The following is a 21,942-nucleotide window of genomic DNA, read 5'->3' as shown; positions in this document are numbered from 1 at the left end:
GGAGGGGCGAGGCCTGTGATCCCCAGCGTTCTGCTATTGATCGTGTGCAGGGTTTAAAATGGAGGCTTGGTGGATAGAAGGCCACATGTCCTGGTGTTCAGGAGGAGAACTACAAAGACAGAGGCAATAAAAACAGAGGAAATGCAGGGTTGGGGTGCTGAACTGTATAGATGAATAAATAATCCTCTATAAGACCTGAGCCCTGATATTGCAGATTCTTATGCAGGATGCTCATCGCTCGTGTCTATTAACAGAGAAGATCTTTGTCCATGAATTGTCCACTGCTGAATTCTTCAAGCATGGACTTCCTGGGGAAAAAAAACTGCTAGAAAAAAGGAACTAGTTTCATGCTTCAATGGTGATTTAATGAACAAAGTTTAAAAGGGGGAGGAGCCTGTAGACATGATTGACAGCTCTCTCACACCCTTCTTCCTCATTCTGGACATTCTAACCCCCCCCCCCCCTTGTCAGCAATTGTGACAACAGTGTCCATCCATTCCAAGATTCAAGCCTGGATGGACTGGATGTAAAAAATAATACATTTTATAATAAACTGTACTGTGTTCTGCTTTCATTGCAATACTGAAGCTGGATTCTCTGCCAGCTGGACCAGAGATAATCACACCTCTGTGCAAGGCAGCCTCCAGCTCTCAGATGTTCTTCAGATGACGCTGGCGGGGCGCGGTGGGGCTTTCAGGCCGTGTCCAATGCACAACCAAAAAGAAAAGCGTTCTTTTCATCCCCTCGGCAGACAGCAAATAAAGAAGTCTGCATTTCACACCATGTTTTTGCATTACAAAATGCAAACTTGTCATTTCATCTAAATCGTAGATTTTATCTGCAATCGTCTGTAGTCTTAGATACAGATATTGTTGGTTTTCTGCCTGCTTTAAAATTCAGTCCCAAAGTGTTCCTGGTTGCTTTAGAAATGCCTCTCAGTGATCTGTGCTGAGAAAGGTGAATTTAATTCTCAGAATTTCTCATAGCTTGATCTTTAGAGGCATTAGAATAAAATCTGCAGTGTGCACAGAGGAGCCACGCTGTGTTTCTGGCCTGCCATAAAAACCGGTTTGTCCTCAGGAGACCTGGCTGGGATTCTGATGAGTCTATTCTATCGATGCTGATGTGTGCATGAAACAGCACCCTGTTCCGACATCACTGAACGTCTGATCCTGGAAATGGGGAATATTAATGACTTTTAGTGTCCTGTGTCAGACACAATTCACCATTTGCACTTCACTTTCCAGGATTTGAGATAAAAAAAAAAAGAAGCTGCCTCTGTTACGGGAGCTGAACTTCGAGCCTGTGGCTGTCAGGAGAACATTGTGCAGCATTTATTTAATGTTCAGTGTCGCCGTGGAACAGAAGAGCCCCACACCTCTACGCCGCCATCTGCTCAGCCACAGCCACATCATGCCAGTCAGTCACAGCCACCTTCCTATGTAAAAAAAACGTTAAAAAAACGTAAAACAAACTACTTCTCACTTTTTTACAATTACTCAATTATACAAGAAATTGTAAGTACGATTGATTTTTTGCAATAACTTGATTAAAAACTATTTTTTTAAACACACAAATGACAGTATAGGCAGTGAATAATATTTTATGTTTTAATCAAAAAAAAAATCTATATTTTTTTATTTTAAAAATGGTAACATGAGGCTTTTGGCACCACATTTTTTGTTTGTTTGTTTAATAACTCTTATTATTAAGAATTTATTCATTTTGCCCAAAATGTCCCTTACGCCCACATGGTTCTTCAGTCTGGGCCACTTTGGCATTTCCCACCATCTCCGTGTTTGTTATGCTGACAGTCTGGTCATTTTTATACCCCGATACAACACGACCTGGCAACTTTTATTGGCAGTGAAATGTGAAGGAATACGTTATGTAGGTAAACCACAGCTGGTCTCTTGCCCATACGGCAGTGGGACATCACGCACGGAATGACATCTGAAGCAGGAACAGAAGTCCTGGTGAGAGGACAGGCCAGAAGAAACGGAGCGGAGCTGCTTCCTCCCAGTCGCCGTACCTCCACCCAAAATGTATTGATTTTGCTCCTTCCTCAGTCAAGTTGAACGGAATGATCTTAAAGCCCCATTTCCTCAAGGGTCTTTCCAAACAGCCCACATTTCATGATACACTGATTTATTCCTGCTGGCTGGTAATCTGGGACTTAATGGCAGCAGCGTCTTCATGCCAAGAGCTTTCTGGACCGTCCTACACGAGGACATTGCACACCTCCTGACACGGTTATGTACATATTTACATGTTTTCCAGCATGCACACACTCACACACTCACTCTCATACAAGTGTCCCTGTCACAGTGACGTCCTAAATGGTCCACATCAACACAAACGAAGCACGCTGCTGAGGACACAGAGGTCCCTGCAAGGCTGCCGTCTCCACAGTCCCCCACGTTCTGTCACGGTGTTGAGAGCGCCGGTCCCGCGCTTCCGGTCCACGGTGAGGCGGACTTCACTCGTCAAGGCGGAGCAGCAGCAGGAGGAGCGTCCCGGTGACGAGGGGGGACGCGGGGCGGGACAGCGCCGGCGGGCCCGAGTTGGCGAGGGTGCGGGACGACCTGGTGGAGTCGCTCCAGAGCTTGTTTGTCTCCATCGCCTGTGAGGCGAGTTCGTTAATTAGTCAACTCTTTCTGATGAACTCTTTCTGATGAACGATGGATTTCAGAACCGTAATGACCGTATTTAAGCCTCTTTACCTGTGTGGGTATCCGAGGAATCAGGACACTCTCTTCGGTTCCCGTGGAAACGAGCACGGAAGCGGTGCGGCGGTCCTCCGTCTCCGTGGAGCGGCTCGGCGGCGCCGGCTGGCCTGGGCTCGGGGTGACCTCGATTCCGTCACCGAAGGCAAGCAGGGCGTTTTCTGTCAGCGAGACACCAAGACGGGGGTCAGTCACGTCCGCCTCGGAATTCCGCTCCGGAGAGCAAAGCCAGGCCGGCTCAGTATTCCGCTCAGCATCCGCAGCTGCACCTGCCGCTCACTGGCACCGGACACCACGGGCTCAGGCCAGAAGACCTCTGAAGCCTTCCTCTATCTCCACCTCATATTTGCTTTATAGCTTATCTTGACATCTACAGCACACGCCTCACCAAGAAAGCCCTCGGCATAGCAGCTGATCCCACCCACCCAATGCAAACCTTCTTCAGCCTGCTGCCATCAGGGAGGAGACTGCGGAGTCTCCAGGCCAGGACCAGCAGACTGAAGGACAGCTTCACCCAACAGGCTGTGAGGAAACTCAACTCCCTCCCAGCTCTGCCCCCACTCCCCTCACTCCCCTCTTCAGCTCCACAAACTTTCTGAACCCTAACACACACAAACTGACCATGCACCAGTCACTCTGTGCAGCTCTGGTCTGCCAACTTCCTCACTTGTCACTTCGTCACTTTAAACTTACCTCTGTTGCACTACATGGTTTTGCACTCTCCACCATGTGCCCTTATTTGTATATGGTGTTTTTAAAATTGTATATTGTGTTTTGTTTGTTTTTTTTAATTGTATTTATACTTTGTATTCAATGTTACTGTTACTGTTTTTGTATTTAATGTTACTTGTATGGGTCAGAGAGTAACGTAATTTCAATTCTCTGCATGTCCTGTACATGTGGCAGAATTGACAATAAAGCTGACTTGACTTATCTCCTGGACAGGACAGACATCAGAGCTTCTCCAAAGGGAAGAATGTTGGACCAAAATCTCCACTGTTGGGGCAGCGGTAGCCTAGCGGTTAAGGAAGTGGCCCCGTAATCAGAAGGTTGCCGGTTCGAATCCCGATCTGCCACTGAGCAAAGCACCGTCCCCACACACTGCTCCCCAGGCTGGTGCCTGTCATGGTGCCTGGTGATCTTCTCTGGCAGAGAAGAGAAGGATTTTGACCTGAAGGACATTCCTGCAGTGACAGAGACTCCTTTAAAGCCCTCCCATCTCGTCAATCACATATCAGCTTGACCGTGCAGCTTCTCACACAGGATTATTAAAGCTATTTTTCTTGAAACAACAATCAGAATTGACTGACAAAGCTCACGCCAAAGCTCAATGCAATGCAAGACCTTCTATTGCAGTTTATGGAAGCGCCATATGGAGACAGTTTATGGAAGCGCCATTTCTTTCTGCCCTTCTGTAGTCTGTAGAACACAAATAAAGATTCCTCACACCAAGACACTGGACTATCTGCTGTCATTACGAGGAAACCGGAACGGAGCTGAGAGAACGGTCAAGCTCTCTCCATACAGTGTGACGGAAATGTCAGAAAATCCCCAATTTTAGGTGTCACTTGGGCCATGTCAACTTTTGACTTCAGATGACCATGTCAAAAAATGCTTCATTTAAAAAGCCGCAATTAAAACAGTCAGCCTAATCGTACAAATTAATCATCTGATTTAAGACCAGAGGTTGGAAATCAATGTTACACACAGATAATAGTTCTGTTGATAATGATATTATTATAAAAAGCTTTGCATGTCATTTTTACATTACAACATTAAATTGTATTGGTTAATTTCACGATACTGAGAGGACGTACTTAGACAGATATTGTTGGTGAAAATCTCCAGGAATTCCAGGCACTGCTCCCTCTGGTTGCCGCTGGTGACGCAGGTGCACCATGGTGACACGTTGGAGGTGGAGTTATCTACGTAATTGGGTGTCACCGGACTTCCTGTGGAAACATCGATTCCTTGAATGAATCCTCCAGCAGTGAAGTCTGAGTAATAAACAAGTTAAAATGTTCACAGCATACTGTTACTTCCTGTTCGTCCAGGAGAACAAATGCATGACTGCAAATGGCAACCAGTGTTCATCATCAGTATGTGGTGATAAATGATTACATCACGGTCCATGTGCCCATGTGGATGTACAGAATCCAACAGGACGGCCTTGATGACCATCATAAACCTGGTTTTACAGACCTTCACCACCAAACTTACATGTCGTAACTGTTGTGACACCTGCGTGAGTTTTGGAGAGCACAGGACAATGTTGTCCATGGAGTAACCCCCCCCCCCCCCCCAAAAAAAAGTATTTTTATCTAAAATTCAGGTACCGATATTGCAGGGAGGATCTGGATGTACGAACCTGCAACTTAAAATATGATGATGATGAATAAGGGTGGTAGTAGCCTAGCAGGTAAGTCCAAGGTTCAAACCCCACTTACTACCACCGTGTCCCTGAACAAGACACTAAACCCCGAGTGTCTTCCGGGAGACTGTCCCTGTCACTACTGATTGTGAGGCTGCTCCACCTGTAATGCTGTAAAGAAGCCCCGTCCGCCTACTTCTGCTTGACTCCTGAAACAATATCAATGGCAATAAGAAGGCAAAGATTATGCGTTGATATAATAACTTTAGGTGGGTGAAATAAGGAGCCTGGCACCTCATGGGTGGAACAGATATCTACTTCTGGAAAAGCATCAGGAAGATGCAGCGAAACGTGCAGAAATGGGGGAGGAGGTGAAAATCTTTTGAGGGTCTTCATGAAAGGCTGTGCGTGCGGTAAACACATTAGGATTCTTCTTTGGCTCACTTTTTAGCGAGCGTGACAAAAAAGGCAATATAACAACCAGAGAGCGTTTCAAGCCAATCGCCATCAAAGGCATTTGGTAATATGTCCTCGTCTCCTGCGTCACGGACTGTATTCCCAGCCTCTACTTTGTCCGGCCTTGAGTGGTTTTTGTGTCTCTAACGTAGAAGTAAACACACTTATTCCCATTTTATTCCTCGTTTTTTATGGTTTTCGGACCCTCGCCTCAGACTTTTCCGCCATCACCGGTTCAGGGTTGGAAAGTTGATTCTGTCGGTCATCCTGGGTGATTAAATCGGTCAGTTTTTGACTTTCGGAGCACGTCACCTCCACCCACCTATCAGGCCCGTGTAGGCCAGCAGGCAGTAGGCGTGGCTTCCCTGCTTGCAGCCGCTGGCGGAGCCCTCGTCTGCTTCGCAGTCGTACTGGAACTGTCGTAGCCGGGACCTGCGGGGAAAATCCGGCCGTCATTCGTGCCTGACACACCGCGAGGCGCGAGTCTGAGAAGGTGATCTGGGCCGGCAGGCTGACCGGCAGACGTAGTCGTCCCTGCAGGTCTTGGTCAGCGCGAGGCAGCCGGGCTTCTCCCCGGCCTCGTAGGAGCAGCTGGGCACGATGGTCTGCCGGCGCCGCTCGGAGCACGCCATGTCGCTGCAGGGGCAGAACAGCAGCTCGTGGGTGAACTCGGGGGGCACGCGGTCGAAGAAGCGGCGGAGGGCTTTGTTGCACTTGGCCCTGTTGCACAGGCCCGACTTGGACGAAGGCTTGATGCAGGCCGACACGTAGTCGGTGCGCAGCCGCTGGCACAGGTCGTCCACGTTGCAGGCCTTGGCCGCGTCCAAGCAACGGTTCACCGTCATCATGCCAACGTCGGAATCTGATGAACATGGTACATTAATGTAATTTACAATGAATCTGGAAGAAAACCTCAATCAACACACGCTGTCTGGCCTACTAAGTTCTAGGAACGTTCTGACAATCAACATACATACAGTCCAGGCCAAAAGTCTGGACACCTTCCCATTCAACGTGTTTTCTTTATCTTCATGACCATTTACGTTGGTAGATTCTCACTGAAGGCATCAAAACTATGAATGAACACATGTGGAGTTCTGTACTTAACAAAAAGTGGAGACCTGACCTCCACAGTCACCGGACCTGAACCCAGTCCAGATGGTTTGGGGTGAGCTGGACCAACAAGTGCTAAACACCTCTGGGAACTCCTTCAAGACTGTTGGAGAAGCATTTCATGTAAATGGTCATGAAAATAAAGAAAACACATTGAATGAGAAGGTGAGTTCAAACTTTTGGCCTGTACTGTGTATATATATATATATATGCACATATTTACAATACAAATGTCCATATTAATATTCCTAGATTTTATACTGTACTTTTCTTTTTCTATACTGTGCTGTGACATAGAACTTCATTCTAGTATTCTATTGTTTTTCTTCATTTTTGATGCTCTTAAATTCATACTGTCCACTTTCAACGGTGACCAAGTAAATTCCCCACTATTAAAAGGTTTATCTCATCTTATCTTTTTTATCAATAATTCACACTTCATACAGTCTGAGAAAGACTAATAATGCCTGATGTAGGAGATTTTATTATCTGACCCACAATACATGGACTTCATTTCTACAGAGTGCAAGCAACAGAAATATATTCTGTATAATATGTAATATAAGTACTGGCATTATAGAATTAGTAGAGCTAATTTGCCTACTTTTATAGAGAGTTTTAATAACCTACATCTGTTCCACCAAATTAAATTCCGAACAGAGCATAATGCCATTACCATTATTAAACATGGAAACATTCATTATTAATGTAATAAAGCATGTAATGGTTATTGAAATTACATCGAGTTGGTACATTTGAATGCAATGCTCATTCAAAGCTTGCAGATTAATTAAGTCACTAAATGTCAGTGTCAATAAACGACTCCATATAATTATCCCACTGAGAATGAATCAATTTTATCAAGTATGAAAGGAACAACCGTTGTCCTGCAGACTTTTTTTCCCACATGGCTGCGATGTTCAGTAGAAAATATTATATATTAATATCACTTTTTTATGGTCGGGTGCTTGTTTATTTCCTCGCCATGAGGTGCAGACATGAGAGTGAAGGACCTGCGCGTTACCGAGGGGACAAGGTGACAACTTTCACCCAGTGTCTGGAGGTGGGAGCAGCCCATGACCGTCATTTAAGAGTCTGAGCAGCCAAACGTTCCAAATCCCCCAAAAATTATATTCGTCTAGACAAGAAAGTCATTTTAATCCCAATCCAAAACGCAAAAAATGGTCCAGGGACAATGCTGAAGAAGAGGCCAAACCCTGCCAGAACCTCATAACCATACCAAGGAAGGCGTGCCAACCACACTGGATGCCAAACGAGTCATGTGATCATGACACAGGTGACAACAATCCCGCAAATGCAGGCTGAGGGACACGGTGGCAATAAATGTTTAAAATCTCAATGAGGAACGTCAGGGAAGAAATTATATCCATGATCCAGCTTCTTCTTTAAGACGAGGACTTCACTGCATTGCTGCCAGCTGAATCGTAGAAATTGCTGTAATAATTAATAATAAATGCTATTTTTAAAGCTATATTCTTATATAATAATAATAATTGATCTTTTTAAAGCTAGTTTTTAAGAGGCATATTCTTATATAACAAGAATTGTAATAAAAAATATTTTTACAATAGTATAAGAAATAAAATATAATAAGGAACAACACCAAACAGTAAAACAAGTCAACACAACTTTGCAGTATAACTAAGGTATGTTGTGGGGATGGAAAAAGAATTTAAATTTACAGACGATCCGGACTGATCACGTTTGCTGGTTCCATGCTAATATTTTATTATTAGTCATAACCGCTGGCAGATACCGTAATAATAATGTAATAGATGGCTAATTGCTCATAGTTAAACAGGTTTATTACTGGTGCAGATTTTAGGACGCAGACGTGGTTTCTGAGGAACAAACGAGCGATTCTGAATGAGACTCCCGAGTCCCTCACATGCCTTCCATCACTTACCCGCAGCGATGGAGGCCAGGCGCACGTAGTCGTAGCCCTTCTGCACCGCCTCGTAGGGGTAGCTCTCCACCAGGCTGAGACCTGCGAACCCACCATCACCACCATCACCACCATCACTCAACACTCCACGGGCCGCGAAACCACAGCACACGGACGTTCTCCCGCCGTCCACGTCCTCCTCACCGTGCATGCCGGACTGGTAGAGGCTCCAGTAGATGCTCAGGCAGTTCTTCTCCTTCTTCATGCCCCGCCGGCACTGGCAGCCACGCAGGGGGCTGGAGAGCAGGGCCGACACGGCGTTGGTGCAATGGCTGCGGGCCCCGGGCCCCAGCTTCACGCTGCCGTCTCCCGCCACGCACTGGCGCAGGGTGCGGAGGCGGGGGCTGCAGGCCTCGTCGGCGGAGCAGGCGTCGCCCGCCAGCAGGCAGTCTCCTCCCGCGGACAGCGCCTCCTGCAGGGCTACACGTTAACAGGCTAATGACAAACTAACTAACGTAGACCAAATTCGGCCGAGAGTAAAAAGTTCTACATTAACACTCTTCAGGAGTCCAATCGTTTATATGCCCCTCGCTCCTCGGCCTTGACATGGGCTACACATAAATGCAACAGAAAAATTGACTATTTAAATGCAACATGGTCGCATGGTATGTGCCTAGCGGTTAAGGAAGTGGCCCCGTAATCAGAAGGTTGCCGGTTCGAATCCCGATCCGCCAAGGTGCCACCAAGGTGCCACTGAGCAAAGCACCGTCCCCACACACTGCTCCCCAGGCACCTGTCATGGCTGCCCACTGCTCACTCAGGGGATCGGTTAAATGCAGAGGACAAATTTCACTGTGTGCACAGTGTGCTGTGTTGCTGTGTATCACATGTGACAATCACTTCACTGTATCACTTATCACAACCTATTAATTTACACAACGTTTTTATAATATAAAACTTGAGGTTCCCCGTATTGTCTTTGTCATGTCCCTTTGTCATTGTCTTTGTCACGTCCCTAGCCTAGCGGGTAACACACTCGCCTCAGAACATCAGAAGTCCCAGTTTCCAACCCCACTTATTAGCATCGTGTCCCTGAGCATGACACTTAACCCTGAGTGCGGGACTCAAGGGGGGACTGTCCCTGTCACTACTGACTGGTTAATATTGTAAATGTAAATGTAGAACATAATCGATTACATCATAGTGACGTCGCTTGGTGATCTGGCAGCGGTATAAAAATCCTCGTTAAAAAGTAGTGCCGGTAGGGACTGTGGTGGCCTCAACCGGCTAGAATCAAAGCGGGTGAGTGTTCTTTCCGAAGCGGGAATGGAGATCTGAACGTTGATCTGTCCAGAGATGTCCAGCACGACATTGTTGTCTTACAGCGTGTGGGGACGGGACCTTCATCAAGGGGACCTCAGTGGCTGATCCTTAGCTTGTGTATTTGAAACCAATACGAGAGTGAACATGTTGAAAAGTGGTGGCATGCATGGTGATCGAGGCGCTGATAATCGTAATCGTAATTGAATCGAATTGTGAGACCAGTAAAGGTTCACACCTCTAACAACAGCAGCAGAAACTATGCAGACACGAGCAGATTTGAGACGGAGAATTCCAAAGGTTGAAGAGCACTGGTGCATCTCAAAGAATCTTGATTTATGTTCACTGCTGAAGGGATGAAAGATAATATAATCGAACGCTTCTGAGATGCCGGAGTACACGAGCCTGCACAATAATCGCATCATTCGTGTTGTCTGCATGATATACGCTGGTTCATTCTTCTTCCCGCTACGAATATTCCTGCCAGTATTGAACTTGGCATCAGCAGTAAGGAATAAATATTGCACATGAGCTCAGATGAGCTGCACATCAGTCCGAGGTTTATCACTGGACCAAATGTTTTATTTAGCATTCTACAGGGACGTCGGTGGAATTTATTTATCAAGATGAATCTCCCCTGAACTCGGAAGTACCAAGAAAAGACCATCAATGTTTTGGTGTCTAACCGAATCTCTGCTTTTAGGTTAAATACGAATTTGAGCAATGAACCATTTTTGGTTCACCTACACCCATCTACAGTCATCATACGACTTCCAAAAACTTCCATTCGGAGATAATGTAAAGCACGTAGGTGACTAGAAAGAGTTATGTGTCCTGTTGATTTCCTCAAAGGGTTCCTGTGTTGAGAACTTCACTCATGTTCATCTCATGAAGATGCTTATGATGAGAGGGAGGAAACATCAAACAGACTTTTAGATTCTTCATAAGAGGTGATTCTTCAGAGTAGGTGTGTCCAGACTGTCATTGGAAATTTGTGAAGTTTCCTGCTTCCAGTTGCTGCCTCTAAAAAACGGAATCAATAATAAATATAAAACGTTGCTTAAACGTCAACGTCTAATACGGCGTAAAAACGAACAGGAATTACGCTGCGGTAGAACGGAGGGTGGCGAGGACATGCCAAGGACAATATTTTCATATATTTCCAGAGGGCCACTGTCATGGCCGGCCCGGTCTCTATGGCAGCGGCAGCGCAGCGTCAAACGAAGTAATTGTGGCAGCGGGAACATCTCGCGTGGGTCTGAAAAGCAGTAGGGACCAGAAGGTAATGTGCACACGGATCCTGTTGATATTCATAGGAAAGTGAAGCTGTTGCGTGAAGGTCCTTCCAGTTCAGCTCATCGCGCCGAGCTTCTTTTTTTAATTGCATCTCCGCATTTGTTTATCCGTGGAAGTAGTTGCCGGGAAAGCCGCGCTCGTGCGTTGACTGTACAGCTTCTTTCATGTGCCGGAGAACAATCAGCATGAGAAGTGAGTCTACTGAGGGGACAATTACACAGTTGAAACCCCTCCATTCCTTTCCAGACCAGCATGTTTGTGCTAATTCAGTCAAACGTTTCCAAGGACACTCGAGGCGGGGGGTTCCACCACGATGGTGCTACTGGTTCAGGTTTACTGAGCAAAGCTGACAAGCAAGAGTAGCAGCTCCATCTCAACACAGTCTACAATGCACAGTGACTGTAGTGTGTGGTACCACCAGAACGTTTGGATCACCGTCCCATCCTGGGAATGTGTGGAGAGGGAGGTTCTGGAGAACATGTGTGGTTGAAGGCCACTCAGAGAACCATCTCACCAGACCTGGCCACCTCTCTAGACGGAGCTCCACACCCACCACCCATCCGTGCAACTTCTCTAGCAGAAATCTGTACCCATGCGGCCCTTTATTTGTTCTTATTGCTCCTGCACTGCTGCTAGGGCCAGTGGTGGCCTAGCGAGTGAGGAAGTGGACCTTAGTGGATATAGAGATAAAATCATGTTTTTTCCATGTTCGGGACAAAACAAATCAACAATGCCAAATGGCATAAATGTAAGTATAAAAACAACATTCCATGTCAATACTAATCAGTATTGAACTGATCATCCGCCCTTTCCTCCAGGCTGTCCCGCTGTATGAACATGTCATGCATTATGGTAGACTGGCTTAATCAGGGACAATATCATGTTCTGCAGGTCAATACTATGCAGCATGTTCATATCAGTCAAGTGCAACCCACATCGTTGTCATCATTTTCCTTCAGGATTAATAAAGTTTTCTGATTCTGATCATCAGCACGGCCACCAGCGCTGGTCTCCAGCTCTGCGAGATGGACGCTTGACCTAATGACATTTCATTCAAGATCTGGGCAAAAACTGACTCTGTAAACGCCATATTGATTTTCAAGGTCTGTGTTGAGCTTGTTTAAAAAAGAATAAAAAGGAACGTCTGTACGGTTAACTTCATCCTGAGGATTATTGACCTTGCATCACAGCGTGTGTGCATTTAAGAGAGGCTCGTGGTTGACAAGCAAATGGAATATTGATTATCTTCTGCGCTGTAGCCGAGGGTCTCTTCACCGCAGGGGGGTCGTACATAGTGGGGGGGTCCTGAGTGGCCAGGAGGAAAAGAACAGAAAGTTGACCATAATTTTTGTTCTCGAGCGTAGAATAAATAAAGATACATGCCAGTCTATTCAACGCCTCTAGTATGTGTAGCTCTATGTCCTTTTCCTGCAATTTTACAATGTCTATGATGTCAGCAAATTGTATTCATCAGTGGGTCGAAAGATGATAAATTATGCAGTGTTTTATTAATTGTTTATGAAGGATAGTAATTTTGCCATTTCACAGTGTTCGGTGCAGTTTCCAATATTGCTGATCAAATGTTTATTCCAAAAAGGCCAAACAATGAAAACTTCTGTGAGCAGCATTTGTTTCATATATTTGCGAGTGGCGGCATCTGACCGGACGAGTGTCGTGAAAGGACAGATGATGGTTCCAGCTCTGCTCTGTCAGTTGCTGCTGCCTTGCCAGAAGCTGGAACAGACGCCATGCATCACGGATGCAAATGCGCGGCGCGATTTGACATTTCTAATAAGCCCGTCTCAGTGTCGCAGTGGGTTTAGCCAATTAGCCATGTCAGTAATCAATTCCTTCAGATGCTCCACTAAGTCTTCACTTATCCTGCCGCATAAATCACCAGGAGATGAGCCGATCACTTATCCAGATGTTCCGGCCTAAAGCTCCGCTTCAGAAAGGATGGGGCTTGTGAAAATCATCTGCTAGAACTATGCAGACAGAACCAGACGCATAACCCTGCAAATGGACCTGTTTTTATACACACACACACACACACACACACACACACACACACATATATATATATACAATACAGGCCTAAAGTCTGGACACCTTCTCATTCAGCGTGTTTTCTTTATTTTCATGACCATTTACGTTGGTAGATTCTCACTGAAGGCATCAAAACTATGAATGAACACATGTGGAGTTATGGACTTAACAAAAAAAGGTGAAATAAGTGAAAACATGTTTTATATTCTAGTTTCTTTGCTCTGATTACTGCTTTGCACACTCTTGGCATTCTCTCGATGAGCTTCAAGAGGTCGTCACCTGAAATGCTTCTCCAACAGTCTTGAAGGAGTTCCCAGAGGAGTTTAGCACTTGTTGGTCCAGCTCACCCCAAACCATCTGGATTGGGTTCAGGACCGGTGACTGTGGAGGTCAGGTCTCCACTTTTTGTTAAGTACAGAACTCCACACGTGTTCATTCATAGTTTTGAGGCCTTCAGTGAGAATCTACCAACGTAAATGGTCATGAAGATAAAGAAAACATGTTTGTGTTGAGCAATTAGAGCTGTAATTGGACCTGATACGTTACCAGTATCGATACCAGTACTAATTGGTAATTATCGATTAATATCTGAGAGTCAATTTTTTTTATAAAAAAAAAATACTTTTACTTTATAAATTGCTGATTGCGTAGTTAATGTAAAAGGACAGGAAGTGTTTACTCTGAGAAAATCCCATGAAAGGAGCGCTTAACACAGGTCCGGTGATGAATGTGTCTCCGCTGCTGCATCTGTCTGTGATTAAGCTGCGGGAACGAAGCCCTCCGGCGCGACTCTGCATCTCCCACGTGGCTTCCAGCCACCAACAACATGATCCTTCCGATTAGCCAGCGTCCCCTACCTGAGGCAGGACATGTGGCTGCAATAGACCTGCGATTTGAAGGACTTCCAGAGACCCGTTTCTCCCCTGCAGATTGGACCCCTGATCAGATAAGAGATCTAACAAGCGATCGTAACTCTGCACTGGCTGAAACTGCAGGAAGAAAACAGTCCAACACCGGTGACCTGGTCAGTAGAAACGGCAACGGCAGGAGCCTTGGTGGCAGCGGAGGCCTGACGGTTAATTCAAGGCCAAGGTGCCACTGAGGTCCCCTTGATGAAGGTCCCGTCCCCACACGCTGCTCCCCGGGCGCCTGTCATGGTGCCCACTGCTCACCAAGGGTGATGGTTAAATACAGAGGACACGTTTCACAGCGTCACCGCATGCTGCGCTGCAGTGTCTCACAATGACAATCACGTCACTTTCACCAACAACATTCGCCGCACTTTCTTTCCCCCTCGCCATCTCCCTCCTAAACATCACGCTGCACTTTATCTACTCTGTTTATAGGATTTTAGGATTTTTTTTTTATTGTACTGCACATTGTTCATCTTTATACACTTATAGACAATGTACATTCATACATATAAATAATAAAAAACTAATAATAAAGTGAAGTGATTGTCACATGTGATACACAGCAGCACAGCACACGGTGGACACAGTGAAATTTGTCCTCTGCATTTAACCATCACCCTGAGTGAGCAGTGGGCGGCCATGACCGGCACCCGGGGAGCAGTGTGTGGGGACGGTGCTTTGCTCAGTGGCACCTCAGTAGCACCTTGGCGGATCAGGATTCGAACCGGCAACCTTCTGATTACGGGGCCGCTTCCTTAACTGCTAGGCCACCACTGCCCCCCAATAAAAAATGCTGAATATTAATATTCAGCATTTATAAACAGATTCTACACCTTGTACAAATAACACTGACACGCGTCCTTTTCTTCTCCGTACTTGAGGGACACCGTCTACCGGAATCGAATTCCTTGTATGTTCCTGTACGGACTTGGCCAATAAACGCGATTCTGATTCTGATTCTGATTATTGATCGCGACCTCCGGCGTCCAGCCCAGAGCCTAGATGTCCTGCTGAGGAGGACAAGTGACTGTTGAGCAAATGAAATAAATAACAAGACGTTGCACGACCGCCATTACATATTCTGACCAGGTGCCGTTCCCATGGACGCCTTCCAAGCCACCGTAATTGCCGCCTGGAAGTCATTCGCACAATAACGACAAAAGAGTCTGTGTGACACATCTGCCGGAGCCACCAGATCCATGTGTCACCGACGAGAGCGCGGGAGCGGAGAGCAATTGTCTTGGTGCGCAGAAGAGTTTTTTTATTCTGACACACGGTCCATTTCGGCGATATTTGAAACAGACGTTAATTATTCCAGAGCCGTGTGGTGGAATTAAATTACGGCGGGTTCATTGTGGACCCGACAGGCCGTCAAGTTCGGCGCCTTTTTATCTCCAGACCGGCGGTGACACAGGCGCAGTGGCTTTTATGGGCTCGTAATGTCGCCAATTACAGTATCTGATCAGCAGCCCCGTCAATAGGAGGACAGTTCCCTCACCGCGGTGTCCACAGAACGTGAGAAGTAACGTAAATTGCCGCCACGGAGAGCCAATAACTGAGCATCTGGATCTCAGCTGGAATGTAGAACTTCGGTTGACAACGAACTCCCGTGACCTGCCAGCTGTGGACAGTCCCAGATGGGGACAGGGGACAGCAGAAGAACGCAGCCCCAGAGGACGAACGCAGGTTCCAGAGCACATGGAACTGTCCCCCCCGGGGACGCTACAGCGCTCTTCTGCCTTCCTCCAGATTGGATTTACTACACATCCAGCCCAAGGTCAGGGTGAAGGTGGACCAGAAGGCAGGACCAGCGAGGCAGATCAAGATGAAGATACGGTTGCTTCGTTTAAGGTGAACAGAAAACGGATCTGGTGGCGTTGTGCTCCTTATGATCTGCAAGAGGAACTGTGCCACCACCACACTACAAACTAACATGCAGCACCAGGTCAAATGTAGAACGTCCTGACGTATGCGTGACACGCCCCCTTCGTAGCACCGTTAATGGGGATGTCCCTGTCTGGCCGTGCCGGCGTCCCCTTCTCACACTGACTTCAGATGCGCCTCGTCTCGCCGCGTTTGGAGACTACAAGGCTGTGAAAGCCAACAGTTGAGTTTCTGCACGTTCTGCAGAATAACCAGAAACGGTAAAGACACGGCAGGGGCCGCTACGGACTTTTGCTCGAAGTCCGAAGCAATCAGCGGCTTTGTTTAAAATGGCGGAAACCGAAGGTGGTACTAGGTGGTAGTGGCCTACTGCGCGGCACACTCGCCTATGAGACGCTTTAATCCCTGAGCAAGTCCAGCAGGATCGTCCCTCTAAATACCGTCCCTGTAAATACCGTCCCCGTAATACCGTCCCTTTGCACAAAATCACTCTGCGCTTTTTACCTTACTGCTCTTTTTTTTATGGCTCTTTTTCTCTTTTCTTTAAACATTGTCTGTAACTCATTTGCACACCTTCACCCTACCAGTTACACATATTTTATGTTAAAGACGTAAAAGTGTAATATTTGGTTATGTCTGCAATATTTGCATATTGGTTCATTGTTTACTTGCAATATTTGCAATACTCTGGTCTGTCGCAGTCGCTAAAGCATTTCACTGCATATCACACCGTGTATGTGACAAATAAAAATATGAATTTAAATACCGATTTGGAAAATCCCATTTGCGCTGGTGGTGAAAACTGGCGTCCTGCCTCTCAACAAGTAGCGTGTCAGAATTACGAGGTTTGGAAAGCGTTTTGTAATTAAAAGAATGGGATCCACCGTCTGGTCCCTCGTCGCTCGCCAGGTAGACCCCGTAATGGCCCCACGTAACGTCTGCCGCAGCAGAAAAGGTTTGACATCTGTCTCTCACGCCTCATTTGCCACTTGCGCAGTAAAATAACGTTTACGAAGCCCAAGTTTGTTTTAGACGTGGAGGCAGTGAGACCTGTGAACCTTATGTATTAGCTCCTCCCCTTCCTGGCAACGTCGCCGTCATTCGCGGGTATGCGAGTTTTCTCATGCCAGATGTCATCTGGGGGGCTGGTTTGGAATTTGTGGACCTGCGATGGGACTGATCATGGGCCTTCACCGCAGAACATGGCGGTTAAAAGCTCTTATTCTGTTGCTGGTGGAGTTGACCGGCTGGTTCATCTGGAATAATACAGACCACAAGGGGGCGGTATGAAAACTAGCTTGCGCGTGGAATGTGCACGCGGAACGCTGCTGATAAAGCAGAGCCTGGTGGCCCTCCTTGTGGCACTAATTCTCACGGAAAAAGTGACGCCACGGTGTGCACAGAAGCGTGGAGGTGCATTCTGGGATGTTGGTTGTGAAAAGTCGGCGTGTAAGTGGACTTCCTCAGCTCAGCGGCGTTGGGACGCGAAGACCGGGCCTCCACGTGAGGAGAATAAAATACGGCGTGACACCCACTAATGGAAGTAGCCTGTCACACGCCAGGAGTTTGATGGCGTCGTGTTTTCTTGATGCTTCGTTTTTCGCCCGGATGCCACATGCGGTTCGTGCGACCCTCTCGGAAATTTGGGAGAAATCCGGAAATGCGTGTCGCAGCGGACATACGCCGCCGGCGAAATGTCCACCGAGCCTGCAGCTGTTTTACTCCCCCTGGAGACACTCAGGGTTAAGTGTCTTGCTCAGGGACACGATGGTAGTAAGTGGGATTTGAACCCGGGTCTTCTGGTTAACAGGCGAGTGTCTTACCCACTAGGCTACTACATGAGGGCCACCCCAATCCTTCCAATGATAACAGACTTCTAAAAAACGGAATATGGAGATGATGGTGACGTCAGACCATCTGGATGTTTTCGGCACCAATTCTTAATAAACACGTCCGCTACGTTAAGGATTCTGTATTTATTTAGAGAGATTTACTTCTGAGAGCAGCACCAACAGCTCATTTTAATACGTCCAGACTCTGCTCCTTTTCTAAAAGACTTGGTGAAGGATTTTTTGGAGGTGTGGGTGAATGCACGTACGGACTAAAACATGGTAACGTTCCTCAACAGCTGCAAGTACAAGCCTCCCAGATGTCGGGCAGATGTTTCTCCACGGCGCAATGTTACATGGTGCTCCTCCAGGATCATCTTACCGTCCCTGAGGTCGATAAATCATCCGCAGCGGAATAAAAACACCTCTCTGATATCTGGCAAAAAAGACGTACAGTAACTCAAAATGGGACCCACGTCCCCATAAAAGAGCCAAACGTGGAGCGATGGTTCTCCTGAGGGCCCTCCGGTTATTAACTGCTCCTCATGTAGAAGGAGGCTCGGTGCAGAACACTTGTGGCCGGTACGCCGCGGCCTGCCCGGGCATCTCCGCCTTCGCTACCTTCACAACCCGCTTCCTTCCCGGAATAGCGGGCGGGGCGTCTGAGTACAAACAGGTGTTTTCTGGGGGCCGAACAGCCTCCCCGGGGCCTCGTTATTTTTGGTGACGCCGGTGCCACTTCCTCCGCGGCTGAACCAGCGTCTCGGGTTTCCACGGCCGGGCCGAGGCCGGATTCTTCCCTCCCGGGCTGACTGTGAGGAGGGAACGTTCCGCCGCCGCTGATAAAACAGGGACTTCATATTTATGGCGGTTAAACAACAATAAAGAGGAGAGAAGCCATTCATCCTGGCTGCCATAGTAACTCGGCCACCATACAACCGGACTGTTCCCAGTGACGACCCGCGCTCCAGTTCCACCGTTTACACACCGATTTCCACCACTGTACTTCAGTAGTGACGGGGACAGTCCCCCCCCAGAGACACTCAGGGTTAAGTGTCTTGCTCAGGGACACGATGGTAGTAATTGGGATTTGAACCTGGGACTTTATAGACTAGGCCACTGCCACCAAACTAAAATAACTAAACAAGAGCGCATGCGTGACAAGCTTGGGTCAGGAGACAAGAATGAAAAGGATGTCAAACTGTCACTGCCAATGTCCTGTAACCAGGCTGTCGGTCACATTTATGCAGGAACGTGGTGAAAACGATAGAGAAACTGGTGAAGACACCTCCGAACCAATCACAACGCAGCAGCGACGCGAGAAGGATCACAAGGAGGATCAACTTCATGGAAGCTCCTCAACCATCAGTCCTCCAAAACTCTCACCTGGCAACGCAGAGACCGGGGCATCCGGTCGGGACTCAGTGGCCATTTTAAAAATGACCTGCCGCGGCGAACCCGGGGCTCCTCGACCGCGGCACCGTACGGCCCCGCGTGTTATGTACTGTGTTGAGCTATTACGGTTTAATATTGTGGGCAGATGATTACGTGCGGTATTGAATAATGCCAGGAAGAAAGGTCAGAGCCATCAAACCCACTGACACTCGGCGAATGGCAAAGAGTCGCCCCGGCGCCGGAGCTCGGGGCGTCTATAATTACAGATGAAGAGCGTTTTAAAAGGTCCGGAGTGTGACAGAGAACAGAAGGAACCAGCCGCTGACGCCTTCTTCACGCCCTTTCCAGCCACCATGGATTTTCGCTCCAAGATAAAAGCCACGCGACTGCTGCTGCTGCCACGGCGTCCTTTAGGGCCATTTTTAAATGTTTTAAAGAGTTCATTTGGCCTGTCTCTTCTGCATGTCTCTTCTGCTGTTTTTTATTGCTTTTACATTTATATTTATGGCATTAATCAGACGCCCTAATCCAAGGCGACTTACAGTCAGTAGTTACAGAGACAGTAGTCCCCCTGGAGACACTCAGGGTTAAGTGTCTTGCTCAGGGACACAATGGTAGTAAGTGGGATTTGAACCTGGGTCTTCTGGTTTATAGGCGAGTGAGTTACACACTAGGCCACTACCACCTTATATTGGAGTTATTGCAGTTGGAATAATTAATGAAACAAATGAAAGCAACTCTTACAGCAAACAGAACATCACAAGGAGTCATAATTCCAAGTATCTCCTGTTCATAAAGTTCTATATACGTACATGTACGTAATATATACGTAATATATCGCCCAGTCTTAAGACGTAAAAAACTTACATAAGCAGTAATGCAACATGCTCTTTGGTGAAAATGTATATTAAAGTATTTTATATGAATAAATATGAATTGCAGTGTGCATAAGCAGATATTTAGATAATATTTTTTGTGCCGGTTCTAAAAAATGGGTTAACTGTCCGTCAACTCAGCCATCGATAGTATTTTTCTGTTCAAATAGGTTCCTAATAATTGATCAATGCATTTATGGGCGGTTGAAATACACTAATCCAATAAATCCATCCAATTCTATAATAACATCCTTCATGTTTTTATTACAACAATACAGAGTTGATGGAGTTGAGCAAATTGAAGGCCTCATTATCACAGTACACGGGGTGACTATGATCTTTAAAAATGTGTTTACCAGCATAACTGAAGTCGATATAATACACACACACACACACAGGGTTAAGTGTCCTGCTCTGGGTCTTCTGGTTCATCGGCGAGTGTTTTACCCGCTAGGCTTCTACAATCTGAACGTTGGTGTGCTCTCCACCCGCTTCATCTTCTTCCCCGGTCATGCGTGTAAAGGTGGGCGAAGGAAACTGGGGTTCAGCTTGTACTTCTCTCAGACCCGACCCACACGGACCACCGGGACCCCATGTTCCACGTAGTTCATGTCTGGGACCCCGTCTCCCGTACGATAGCAGCGATGCTTTACTAGAAGCACATCAAATGCACATTTTTCTGGGTCCTAACTTCTCCACGTCTCCAACCAGCCCGGTTTCTCGTCCGTGAAGATATTACCGTACTGATATTACTGGTGGGCAGGATCAACACGTGTGGCCGTGCTCGTCTCTAATGGACACTGATGGCTCCCAACCTGAAGCAAGAGAAAAATCACGAACGTGGCAGCGGGACTCGGCCAGAGAATCATGACCAAATCTCTGAATGAGGCTGGTACCGCCGGCCAAATTCATAACTTCCCATTTTTCCACCTTTAACCCTCTCAGGTCCCTACTGAGCGTCTCATATTGACCTCTGAACTCCATGTGATCTGAGACGAGTCGGCCTGGTTTAATAAGTTGATCCATATTACCAGACCAGACCCTTCATCCATGGACCTGATCTACATACGAACAAGGAACCACACGCACCTTCACCCAGATAAAAAGTCAACTTCACCCCAACTTTATCTGACCATGACGTCCAGAGGGCGTCAAGTCGGATTATAAAACATATTCATTTAGAAAAGAGGAATAAAAATCACTCACCGACGAAGACGAGCTGCAGCAGGTAAATTCCCACAAGATCCATGGTCCAAGATCCCCGGTTCGGCTCCCCGAAACTATCGCAGAAGCGGCGCCCAAAAACCCCGCGGCGGAGGCGCGCTCCGCATTCCCGCTCCGCGTCCACGCGTGGAGAGACGCAGCGGTTCCGTCACCAGTTACCGGTACCGCCCGGTACCAACACCCGTAACACGGCGTCTGGAGACGCGGCGGAGATCATGGCTGTCCGGGTCCGAGCAGGAGAGAGAGGGAGAGAGAGAGGGAGGGAGGGGGGGGGGGGAGGGAGAGAGAGGGAGAGAGGGGGGGGAGAGGGAGGGAGAGAGAGAGGAGAGAGAGAGGGAGGGAGGGGGGGTGGAGGGAGAGAGAGGAGGAGAGGAGAGGGAGAGAGAGAGGGAGGGAGGGGGGGGTGGAGGGAGAGAGAGGGAGAGGGGGGGGGAGGGAGGGAGAGAGAGATGGAGAGAGAGGGAGGGAGGGGGGGGGGGGGTGGAGGGGAGAGAGAGGGAGAGGGGGGGGGGAGAGAGATGGAGGAGGGGGGTGGAGGGAGAGAGAGGGAGAGAGGGGGGGCGAGGGAGGGAGAGAGAGTGAATGAG

General features: G+C 47.5%; 1 protein-coding gene across 2 annotated transcripts; it reads right to left on the bottom strand.

Moving 5' to 3' along the window:
* Window positions 1-1,596: 1,596 nt before the first annotated feature.
* gfra4b (GDNF family receptor alpha 4b) lies at window positions 1,597-21,561 on the bottom strand. 2 transcript variants are annotated; one of them, XM_028960247.1, is made up of 8 exons: window positions 21,338-21,561; window positions 8,777-9,052; window positions 8,594-8,674; window positions 6,070-6,415; window positions 5,876-5,985; window positions 4,544-4,678; window positions 2,724-2,887; window positions 1,597-2,623 (listed from the first exon to the last, which is right to left on the bottom strand). In XM_028960247.1, the coding sequence occupies exons 1-8, from the start codon at window positions 21,378-21,380 to the stop codon at window positions 2,480-2,482; spliced, it is 1,299 nt and encodes a 432-aa protein (XP_028816080.1). In that variant the 5' UTR covers window positions 21,381-21,561; the 3' UTR covers window positions 1,597-2,479. The 2 variants fall into 2 exon arrangements, with proteins under 2 accessions (XP_028816080.1, XP_028816082.1); XM_028960249.1 differs by lacking the exons at window positions 1,597-2,623; window positions 2,724-2,887 and adding an exon at window positions 3,580-3,910.
* Window positions 21,562-21,942: the final 381 nt, after the last annotated feature.

The sequence above is a fragment of the Denticeps clupeoides genome, chromosome 18, assembly GCF_900700375.1.
Source record: "Denticeps clupeoides chromosome 18, fDenClu1.1, whole genome shotgun sequence".
Taxonomy (NCBI): Eukaryota; Metazoa; Chordata; class Actinopteri; order Clupeiformes; family Denticipitidae; genus Denticeps; species Denticeps clupeoides.
The sequence above is the reverse complement of the archived record's forward strand: the minus strand, read 5'-3'. Positions and strand labels throughout refer to the sequence as shown.

Excerpts from the sequence above, each read along its gene's own strand:
- gfra4b (XM_028960247.1), bottom strand. The coding sequence starts at position 21,380 with ATGGATCTTGTGGGAATTTACCTGCTGCAGCTCGTCTTCGTCG. Across the intron at positions 9,053-21,337 it reads GCTGCAGCTCGTCTTCGTCG|CCCTGCAGGAGGCGCTGTCC; the intron begins GTGAGTGATTTT and ends GTTAACGTGTAG. Across the intron at positions 6,416-8,593 it reads CCTGGCCTCCATCGCTGCGG|ATTCCGACGTTGGCATGATG; the intron begins GTAAGTGATGGA and ends CATGTTCATCAG.